The sequence below is a fragment of the Sphaeramia orbicularis genome, unplaced genomic scaffold (assembly GCF_902148855.1).
Source record: "Sphaeramia orbicularis unplaced genomic scaffold, fSphaOr1.1, whole genome shotgun sequence".
Taxonomy (NCBI): Eukaryota; Metazoa; Chordata; class Actinopteri; order Kurtiformes; family Apogonidae; genus Sphaeramia; species Sphaeramia orbicularis.
The window spans coordinates 153,591-165,765 of NW_021941635.1; the positions used below are offsets into that span (position 1 = coordinate 153,591).

Sequence of the window (12,175 nt, forward strand, 5' to 3'; positions counted from 1 at the left end):
AGTAAACACCAGTAAACTAACAGTAAACAGTAGTAAACACCAGTAAACTAACAGTAAACAGTAGTAAACACCAGTAAACAGTAGTAAACAACAGTAAACAGTAGTAAACAACAGTAAACAGTAGTAAACACTAGTAAACTAACAGTAAACAGTAGTAAACAACAGTAAACAGTAGTAAACACCAGTAAACTAACAGTAAACAGTAGTAAACACCAGTAAACTAACAGTAAACACCAGTAAACTAACAGTAAACACCAGTAAACTAACAGTAAACAGTAGTAAACACCAGTAAACAGTAGTAAACACCAGTAAACTAACAGTAAACAGTAGTAAACACCAGTAAACTAACAGTAAACACCAGTAAACTAACAGTAAACAGTAGTAAACACCAGTAAACTAACAGTAAACAGTAGTAAACACCAGTAAACTAACAGTAAACAGTAGTAAACAACAGTAAACAGTAGTAAACACCAGTAAACTAACAGTAAACAGTAGTAAACACCAGTAAACTAACAGTAAACACCAGTAAACTAACAGTAAACACCAGTAAACTAACAGTAAACAGTAGTAAACACCAGTAAACAGTAGTAAACACCAGTAAACTAACAGTAAACAGTAGTAAACACCAGTAAACTAACAGTAAACACCAGTAAACTAACAGTAAACACCAGTAAACTAACAGTAAACAGTAGTAAACACCAGTAAACTAACAGTAAACAGTAGTAAACACCAGTAAACAGTAGTAAACACCAGTAAACTAACAGTAAACACCAGTAAACTAACAGTAAACAGTAGTAAACACCAGTAAACTAACAGTAAACAGTAGTAAACTAACAGTAAACAGAAGTAAACAACAGTAAACAGTAGTAAACACCAGTAAACTAACAGTAAACAGTAGTAAACACCAGTAAACAGTAGTAAACAACAGTAAACAGTAGTAAACAACAGTAAACTAACAGTAAACAGTAGTAAACAACAGTAAACAGTAGTAAACACCAGTAAACTAACAGTAAACAGTAGTAAACAACAGTAAACAGTAGTAAACACCAGTAAACTAACAGTAAACAGTAGTAAACAACAGTAAACAGTAGTAAACACTAGTAAACTAACAGTAAACAGTAGTAAACAACAGTAAACAGTAGTAAACACCAGTAAACTAACAGTAAACAGTAGTAAACACCAGTAAACTAACAGTAAACACCAGTAAACTAACAGTAAACACCAGTAAACTAACAGTAAACAGTAGTAAACAACAGTAAACAGTAGTAAACACCAGTAAACTAACAGTAAACAGTAGTAAACACCAGTAAACTAACAGTAAACACCAGTAAACTAACAGTAAACACCAGTAAACTAACAGTAAACAGTAGTAAACACCAGTAAACTAACAGTAAACACCAGTAAACTAACAGTAAACACCAGTAAACTAACAGTAAACAGTAGTAAACACCAGTAAACAGTAGTAAACACCAGTAAACTAACAGTAAACACCAGTAAACTAACAGTAAACAGTAGTAAACACCAGTAAACAGTAGTAAACACCAGTAAACTAACAGTAAACAGTAGTAAACTAACAGTAAACAGAAGTAAACAACAGTAAACAGTAGTAAACACCAGTAAACTAACAGTAAACAGTAGTAAACACCAGTAAACAGTAGTAAACAACAGTAAACAGTAGTAAACAACAGTAAACAGTAGTAAACAACAGTAAACTAACAGTAAACAGTAGTAAACACCAGTAAACAGTAGTAAACACCAGTAAACTAACAGTAAACAGTAGTAAACACCAGTAAACAGTAGTAAACACCAGTAAACTAACAGTAAACAGTAGTAAACACCAGTAAACTAACAGTAAACACCAGTAAACTAACAGTAAACAGTAGTAAACACCAGTAAACTAACAGTAAACACCAGTAAACTAACAGTAAACAGTAGTAAACACCAGTAAACAGTAGTAAACACCAGTAAACTAACAGTAAACACCAGTAAACTAACAGTAAACACCAGTAAACTAACAGTAAACAGTAGTAAACACCAGTAAACAGTAGTAAACACCAGTAAACTAACAGTAAACACCAGTAAACTAACAGTAAACAGTAGTAAACACCAGTAAACAGTAGTAAACACCAGTAAACTAACAGTAAACAGTAGTAAACACCAGTAAACTAACAGTAAACACCAGTAAACTAACAGTAAACACCAGTAAACTAACAGTAAACAGTAGTAAACACCAGAAAACTAACAGTAAACAACAGTAAACAGTAGTAAACAACAGTAAACTAACAGTAAACAGTAGTAAACAACAGTAAACAGTAGTAAACACCAGTAAACTAACAGTAAACAGTAGTAAACAACAGTAAACAGTAGTAAACACCAGTAAACTAACAGTAAACAGTAGTAAACAACAGTAAACAGTAGTAAACACTAGTAAACTAACAGTAAACAGTAGTAAACAACAGTAAACAGTAGTAAACACCAGTAAACTAACAGTAAACAGTAGTAAACACCAGTAAACTAACAGTAAACACCAGTAAACTAACAGTAAACACCAGTAAACTAACAGTAAACAGTAGTAAACACCAGTAAACAGTAGTAAACACCAGTAAACTAACAGTAAACAGTAGTAAACACCAGTAAACTAACAGTAAACACCAGTAAACTAACAGTAAACACCAGTAAACTAACAGTAAACAGTAGTAAACACCAGAAAACTAACAGTAAACACCAGTAAACTAACAGTAAACAGTAGTAAACACCAGTAAACAGTAGTAAACACCAGTAAACTAACAGTAAACACCAGTAAACTAACAGTAAACAGTAGTAAACACCAGTAAACAGTAGTAAACACCAGTAAACTAACAGTAAACAGTAGTAAACTAACAGTAAACAGAAGTAAACAACAGTAAACAGTAGTAAACACCAGTAAACTAACAGTAAACAGTAGTAAACACCAGTAAACAGTAGTAAACAACAGTAAACAGTAGTAAACAACAGTAAACTAACAGTAAACAGTAGTAAACAACAGTAAACAGTAGTAAACACCAGTAAACTAACAGTAAACAGTAGTAAACAACAGTAAACAGTAGTAAACACCAGTAAACTAACAGTAAACAGTAGTAAACACCAGTAAACTAACAGTAAACACCAGTAAACTAACAGTAAACACCAGTAAACTAACAGTAAACAGTAGTAAACACCAGTAAACAGTAGTAAACACCAGTAAACTAACAGTAAACAGTAGTAAACACCAGTAAACTAACAGTAAACACCAGTAAACTAACAGTAAACAGTAGTAAACACCAGTAAACTAACAGTAAACACCAGTAAACTAACAGTAAACAGTAGTAAACACCAGTAAACAGTAGTAAACACCAGTAAACTAACAGTAAACACCAGTAACCTAACAGTAAACACCAGTAAACTAACAGTAAACAGTAGTAAACACCAGTAAACAGTAGTAAACACCAGTAAACTAACAGTAAACACCAGTAAACTAACAGTAAACAGTAGTAAACACCAGTAAACAGTAGTAAACACCAGTAAACTAACAGTAAACACCAGTAAACTAACAGTAAACACCAGTAAACTAACAGTAAACAGTAGTAAACACCAGTAAACAGTAGTAAACACCAGTAAACTAACAGTAAACAGTAGTAAACACCAGTAACTAACAGTAAACACCAGTAAACTAACAGTAAACACCAGTAAACTAACAGTAAACAGTAGTAAACACCAGAAAACTAACAGTAAACACCAGTAAACTAACAGTAAACAGTAGTAAACACCAGTAAACAGTAGTAAACACCAGTAAACTAACAGTAAACACCAGTAAACTAACAGTAAACAGTAGTAAACACCAGTAAACAGTAGTAAACACCAGTAAACTAACAGTAAACAGTAGTAAACTAACAGTAAACAGAAGTAAACAACAGTAAACAGTAGCAAACACCAGTAAACTAACAGTAAACAGTAGTAAACACCAGTAAACAGTAGTAAACAACAGTAAACAGTAGTAAACAACAGTAAACTAACAGTAAACAGTAGTAAACAACAGTAAACAGTAGTAAACACCAGTAAACTAACAGTAAACAGTAGTAAACAACAGTAAACAGTAGTAAACACCAGTAAACTAACAGTAAACAGTAGTAAACACCAGTAAACTAACAGTAAACACCAGTAAACTAACAGTAAACACCAGTAAACTAACAGTAAACAGTAGTAAACACCAGTAAACAGTAGTAAACACCAGTAAACTAACAGTAAACAGTAGTAAACACCAGTAAACTAACAGTAAACACCAGTAAACTAACAGTAAACAGTAGTAAACACCAGTAAACTAACAGTAAACACCAGTAAACTAACAGTAAACAGTAGTAAACACCAGTAAACAGTAGTAAACACCAGTAAACTAACAGTAAACACCAGTAAACTAACAGTAAACACCAGTAAACTAACAGTAAACAGTAGTAAACACCAGTAAACAGTAGTAAACACCAGTAAACTAACAGTAAACAGTAGTAAACACCAGTAAACTAACAGTAAACACCAGTAAACTAACAGTAAACACCAGTAAACTAACAGTAAACAGTAGTAAACACCAGTAAACAGTAGTAAACACCAGTAAACTAACAGTAAACAGTAGTAAACACCAGTAAACTAACAGTAAACACCAGTAAACTAACAGTAAACAGTAGTAAACACCAGTAAACTAACAGTAAACACCAGTAAACTAACAGTAAACAGTAGTAAACACCAGTAAACAGTAGTAAACACCAGTAAACTAACAGTAAACACCAGTAAACTAACAGTAAACACCAGTAAACTAACAGTAAACAGTAGTAAACACCAGTAAACAGTAGTAAACACCAGTAAACTAACAGTAAACACCAGTAAACTAACAGTAAACAGTAGTAAACACCAGTAAACAGTAGTAAACACCAGTAAACTAACAGTAAACACCAGTAAACTAACAGTAAACACCAGTAAACTAACAGTAAACAGTAGTAAACACCAGTAAACAGTAGTAAACACCAGTAAACTAACAGTAAACAGTAGTAAACACCAGTAAACTAACAGTAAACACCAGTAAACTAACAGTAAACACCAGTAAACTAACAGTAAACAGTAGTAAACACCAGAAAACTAACAGTAAACACCAGTAAACTAACAGTAAACAGTAGTAAACACCAGTAAACAGTAGTAAACACCAGTAAACTAACAGTAAACACCAGTAAACTAACAGTAAACAGTAGTAAACACCAGTAAACAGTAGTAAACACCAGTAAACTAACAGTAAACAGTAGTAAACTAACAGTAAACAGAAGTAAACAACAGTAAACAGTAGCAAACACCAGTAAACTAACAGTAAACAGTAGTAAACACCAGTAAACAGTAGTAAACAACAGTAAACAGTAGTAAACAACAGTAAACTAACAGTAAACAGTAGTAAACAACAGTAAACAGTAGTAAACACCAGTAAACTAACAGTAAACAGTAGTAAACAACAGTAAACAGTAGTAACACCAGTAAACTAACAGTAAACAGTAGTAAACACCAGTAAACTAACAGTAAACACCAGTAAACTAACAGTAAACACCAGTAAACTAACAGTAAACAGTAGTAAACACCAGTAAACAGTAGTAAACACCAGTAAACTAACAGTAAACAGTAGTAAACACCAGTAAACTAACAGTAAACACCAGTAAACTAACAGTAAACAGTAGTAAACACCAGTAAACTAACAGTAAACACCAGTAAACTAACAGTAAACAGTAGTAACACCCAGTAAACAGTAGTAAACACCAGTAAACTAACAGTAAACACCAGTAAACTAACAGTAAACACCAGTAAACTAACAGTAAACAGTAGTAAACACCAGTAAACAGTAGTAAACACCAGTAAACTAACAGTAAACACCAGTAAACTAACAGTAAACAGTAGTAAACACCAGTAAACAGTAGTAAACACCAGTAAACTAACAGTAAACAGTAGTAAACTAACAGTAAACAGAAGAAAACAACAGTAAACAGTAGCAAACACCAGTAAACTAACAGTAAACAGTAGTAAACACCAGTAAACAGTAGTAAACAACAGTAAACAGTAGTAAACAACAGTAAACTAACAGTAAACAGTAGTAAACAACAGTAAACAGTAGTAAACACCAGTAAACTAACAGTAAACAGTAGTAAACAACAGTAAACAGTAGTAAACACCAGTAAACTAACAGTAAACAGTAGTAAACACCAGTAAACTAACAGTAAACACCAGTAAACTAACAGTAAACACCAGTAAACTAACAATAAACAGTAGTAAACACCAGTAAACAGTAGTAAACACCAGTAAACTAACAGTAAACAGTAGTAAACACCAGTAAACTAACAGTAAACACCAGTAAACTAACAGTAAACAGTAGTAAACACCAGTAAACTAACAGTAAACACCAGTAAACTAACAGTAAACAGTAGTAAACACCAGTAAACAGTAGTAAAACACCAGTAAACTAACAGTAACACCAGTAAACTAACAGTAAACACCAGTAAACTAACAGTAAACAGTAGTAAACACCAGGTAAACAGTAGTAAACACCAGTAAACTAACAGTAACACCAAGTAAACTAACAGTAAACAGTAGTAAACACCAGTAAACAGTAGTAAACCTACCAGTAAACTAACAGTAAACAGTAGTAAACTACCAGTAAACAGTAGTAAAGCTGTTTGTTTACCTGCATGTTGACTCCAAAGGTCCAGATGTAAAGGGAGTAGATGGGTTTGCGCAGCCACGTGGGCAGTTCAACTCCATTCAGGCCGACCCCAGGCCCGAGAGAGGAGACGAGTGGGGAAGGAACGATACAACGCCACCTGGAGGAGAGGAGAGAGGAGGAGGTGAGAGAGAGGAGAGAGGAGGTGAGGGGAGGTGAGGGGGGGGAGGAGGAGAGAGGAGGAGAGAGGAGGAGGTGAGAGAGAGGAGAGAGGAGGTGAGGGGAGAGAGAGGAGGAGAAAGGAGGAGGTGAGAGAGAGGAGAGAGAGAGGGGAGAGGAGGTGAGGGGAGGAGAAAGGAGGAGGTGAGAGAGAGGAGAGAGAGAGGAGAGAGAGAGGAGAGAGGAGGGGAGGGGAGGAGAGAGGAGGAGAAAGGAGGAGGTGAGAGAGAGGAGAGAGAGGAGGTGAGAGGAGGAGAGAGGAGGAGACAGGAGGAGGAGAGAGGAGGAGACAGGAGGAGAGAGGAGGTGAGAGGAGGAGACAGGAGGAGGACAGAGGAGGAGAGAGGAGGTGAGAGGAGGAGACAGGAGGAGGTGAGACAGAGGAGGAGAGAGAGGAGGTGAGAGGAGGAGAGAGGAGGAGAAAGGAGGAGGAAGAGAGAGAGGAGGAGAGAGAGATGAGAGAGAGGAGGAGGAGAGAGGAGGTGAGAGGAGGGAGAGAGAGGAGGAGGAGGTGAGAGGAGGAGGTGAGAGAGAGGAGAGAGAGAGGAGAGAGAGGAGGAGAGGGGGAAGAGAGAGGAGGAGAAAGGAGGAGGTGAGAGAGGAGGAGAGAGGAGAGAGAGAGGAGAGAGGAGGTGAGGAAGGAGGAGACGAGGAGGAGGTGAGAGAGAGGAGAGAGAGAGGAGAGAGAGGAGGAGGTGAAGGAGGGAGAGAGGAGGAGGAGAGAGAGAGGAGGAGAAAGGGAGGAGGTGAGAGAGAGGAGGAGGAGAGAGAGAGAGAGGAGGAGGAGGTGAGGAGAGGAGAGAGAGGGAGGAGAGAGAGCGGGAGGAGGAGAAACCAGTGGAGGTCCATATGTGATAAGCCCCTCCCCCTCTCCATCATCAAATCACAGGATCAGCCTGCAGCTGCTCTTACCCGATTGGCCAGTGGCCGTAGAGCATTGACAGACAGCACATAGCAGAGGAAGGCAATTGGCCGGCGACGCCAATGGGCGGGGGCGAGACACGCCCCACTCAACGCATTCAGACTACGACGGAGCGCCAAGCGAGGCACCTGAAGCCTGATTAGAATGACGACATAAACGAGTTAAAACCGGGAAGGAGACAGGAGGAGGACACAGGGGCGGGGCAAGGGGCGAGCATGTGTGAGGAGGAGGAGCAGCAGGAGCAGGAGGAGGAGCAGGAGGAGCTGAAATACAGCACACTGATGCTAACACCACTAACCCTATTATCCTACAGAGACACTAACAGAGATGCTAAACACTGCTAAGCTACAGAGCTGCTAACAGAGATGCTAACACTGATAGGCTACAGAGCTGCTAACAGAGATGCTAACACTGCTAAGCTTCAGAGCCACTGACAGAGATGCTAACACTGCTAAGCTACAGAGCCGCTAACAAGAGATGCTAACACTGCTAAGCTACAGAGCCACTAACAGAGATGCTAACACTGATAGGCTACAGAGCTGCTAACAGAGATGCTAACACTGATAGGCTACAGAGCTGCTAACAGAGATGCTAACACTGATAGGCTACAGAGCTGCTAACAGAGATGCTAACACTGATAGGCTACAGAGCTGCTAACAGAGATGCTAACACTGATAGGCTACAGAGCTGCTAACAGAGATGCTAACACTGATAGGCTACAGAGCTGCTAACAGAGGACGGCAGACGGTTATGACAGAGTCCACAGACTGGTGGCTTTGTTTGTTTGTTTGTTTTGTATTCAGACCACAGCAGATGTAAACACACTGGATCCACTGGGTCCAAAAACATCCCCATTAACCCTTCGTTGTCCCGCCCACAGACGTCCTTGTCCCGCCCACAGACGTCCTTTAATCCCCTACAGTCGTACTAATGTCCAGATGTTTTCATAGTTTGGTTTTCTATTTGACATGGTTTAGTATTTCATAAAGTCATGTGACCCTTCATACCATGGTGTCCAAAGTGTGCAGAATCCCTCACTCAGACCCAGAAGGTAAAAAATAAACAAACAGAACAATAAAAAAACACAACACATTCAAAGGTGTGGAGTTCAAAAGGATCACATGACTGCTCTGACTTCTACCTCTGTTCCAGTGTTCTGTTTCCTTCACATACAGTGGATTTAATCCGTAGATGTGTGTGTGTGTGTGGTGTGTGTGTGTGTCACTGGTTGTGTGAACACACACTTTAAACACTCAGACATCTGATGTTTTTTCCACATAATCTGATGTGTTTTATTAAAGCCAACATTAGGTTGGTGTCCCCTGAACCCCCCAGGATCCAGGACCATGGTGTCCCCTGAACCCCCCAGGATCCAGGACCATGGTGTCCCCTGAACCCTAACCCAGACTTTGGGCCCAGCTGCCCCCCACCCACAGATGGAAGTCAATCTGTTTCATCAGATTTGGAATTAAAAAAGCTGTTGAATTTCTAGCACTGAACTTAAGTATCTGAATTTCTTTTCTCTGAATTCAACTATGTTCATAAATTTAAAATAAAAAAAATTCAGATGCAAAACATTCCGTTCACACATCTGCGCTGACCGTCTTCCTGCATTGGTGTCACATGACCACCCTAACGTAACTTGATTGGTTGGCTGTCGGTTCGACTTGAGATAGAATTGATTGCTTTTCCTCTGTGTCCAGGATCTGTGATCGGAATTTTTTGCATCTGAATTTTTTTTAATTTTAAATTTATGAACATAGTTGAATTCAGAGACTAAAATTTCAGATATGTAATTTCAGTGCAAAAAAATGCAGCGCAAGAAATTCAATGGAAATTCAAATTCAATTCAATAATTCCAAATCTGATGAGACACATTTACTTCCATATCCACCCCTCATCCACCCACCCACACCACCCACCCATTCATCCAGAGGCTGAGTGTGTAGACTCCACAGTGACCCGTGTCTCTGTGGGGGTGGGGTGGGGGGTTCAGATCCGTTCAGCTGCTTTGATAAACACAGATCTGTGTCAGTGGCTAACTGGGTTAGCAGGTTAGCGCAGGATGAACGGGCTCACAGAGGCTAAGCTAGGCTAAAAGGAAAATAGCCGTCTCCATGGTAACACCTCCCCCACACGTGCGTGCACGCACACACACACACACACACACACACCACACACACACACACTTTAAGCTCTTCTGACTGTAAACCCCCCCCACCCCCCCACCCCTTGTTTGTTTTAATGGGTCACTGTCTCACCTGATTTCATGCCAACTCTTCAACCAATCAGAAGGCAGGTTTAAATAGGACACACTTTCATTGATCTGCTCTGTTTGGTTTTTCATCATTTTCACCTGCTGTGACTTATTCATGTGTTTTTGTCCTTTTTTTAAGCCTTCAGTTTGTTTTGTTCACATGAGCGACACTTTGACTCCTGTTTCTGTGCAGTTTTGGACTGGCTTTTACATCCTCTGGTTAAATCGAACACCATGGAAATAAAACAGTTCAAATAAAAAAACACTCAACTGAAATTCAAACACTTTCATTTACTTCTGCGAATAAAAGTCCAGCCTCAGTGTCCTGCTCCGGTTCATCCCACCAGCCACTGGAATGTCCTGTCATCTCACTTTGGTTTTGTCCTCATTGCATCTTTTGCTTTATTTTTTTTCCAGTCCGACCCTGGGATGAATGTACACAGTGTCTAAACTCCACAGTCCAGGCTGTGGAACTCATGTTAGTGTGGGTTCCACATCCAGACCAATCTGATCTACAGTCCAATAAGAACAGCAGAAGAACCCACACAGAAGAAGGACTGCAGATTTACTACTGGGTTTGATGGAAAAAATATTACATTATGTCTGTAAATGACAACTGCAAATCAAGTCTTTGTTTTAGTGCAAAAAAATATTAAATTATGAAACTCTTTCCATTTCCAAACTCTCCTGTACCAATAAAATGTGACTAACCTGAACAAATGTGTCCAACCTGAAATGTCTGTATTAAATTCAGTCCAGTTTGAACTCTTTTCTTCCTGTTCCTCAGTGTTTAGTGTCTTTGGAGATCTGATCCAGAATGCACATGGACTAATGAGAAGTGGAGGCAGAAGACTGAGAAAATTACACTGATTTATCTGAAGAAATGTCCGTTTTTTCAGGTTATTCACATCTTTTTTGTTTGTATAGTTTATAAAAGTAAGTATTTTCATAATTTAATGGTTTTTTTTGCTCTAAAACAAAGACAAAACTTTGTAGTTGTCATTATTTCTAGGTTCTTCTGCTCTTATTTACTACCCACTGCAGATCAAATCAGGCTGAATGTGGAACCTGAAAGAACAGGAGTTTGAGAACCCTGGATTAGATCAAACTGTACCTGAGTCGACCTGAGAACAGCTGGAATGGACACTTTTTTTAACTAAGTTTGATTTTTCCAAACGTGTCACCTCTGTGGAAGGAGCTCTGGTTTCAGTTAACGTCAAAAATAAATCAATTAATCACAGAGTTCGAATTGAAAACACTTTCAAGCCCTTCAACTCAAATTCAAGCACTTTCAAGGTTTTCAAACACCAGCACCGACGCTGATATTCAAATAAACACCAGCCGTCTGTGTTTCTTTCTATTCCATGTTTCACTCATTTGTGTTTTTTTTTTCTATCTGTCTTATTCTTTGCACTTGTTTGTTGTTGTTTTTAACTATGAAATTTCCCCACAGTGGAATAAATAAAGTCTGGTCTGATCTGAAACAAAGTCAAATAAAAACTGAACTGGACTGGAACTAGAGCTGTGGATTAACAAGAATCTGACGACACGATACAAATCACAACACTAGGATCACAATGCCATATGTCACAATATATCATGATACTGTTAAAAAGACAATGTTTCGCTTGTTTCTTTTTTTTTAATGATTATTTCCTGGAAGAATTGAATTAAATCTGAAATCTGCACAAATACTAAAGACTTTTGTATTTGATTAGAACAGGATGTCATGTTCTATCACACAATGTTCCTGTGCTCAAACTGAAATTCTGTCGACCTTAATACTCTTATTGTACTGTCTAAAGCCCATGTCCATATGCTCCCCTACAGTCTACAGGAAATGTCTGAGCCCAGGCAAAGGAATTAGAATTTAAGGGGAACTGAAATCTACAAGAACATGAAGTGTAGAACAAACATATAAAGCCAGTGTATGTGTGTTAGAGGGTTCAACTGTGGAATGATCTGGAACAAAACTGAAAAATGTCTTCTTCAATTTACGCATTTAAAAGGATAATAAATACAGTATAATAACAAAATATAGAACATTATAGAAGTACGCATCAAAGATATTATTGGAGTT

The 12,175-nt window shown here is 38.1% G+C and overlaps 1 protein-coding gene across 1 annotated transcript in view; it reads right to left on the reverse strand.

Moving 5' to 3' along the window:
• Positions 1 to 7,973, reverse strand: part of LOC115416639 (phosphatidylserine decarboxylase proenzyme, mitochondrial-like) — a gene marked incomplete at its 5' end in the record, with an annotated part of 14,255 nt that extends 6,282 nt beyond the window's left edge. The window contains 3 exon segments of the mRNA XM_030130475.1: positions 6,722 to 6,802; positions 6,804 to 6,857; positions 7,829 to 7,973. Coding sequence (XP_029986335.1) covers positions 6,722 to 6,802; positions 6,804 to 6,857; positions 7,829 to 7,973 — 280 coding nt within the window.
• Between the last annotated feature and the right edge of the window lie 4,202 nt (positions 7,974 to 12,175).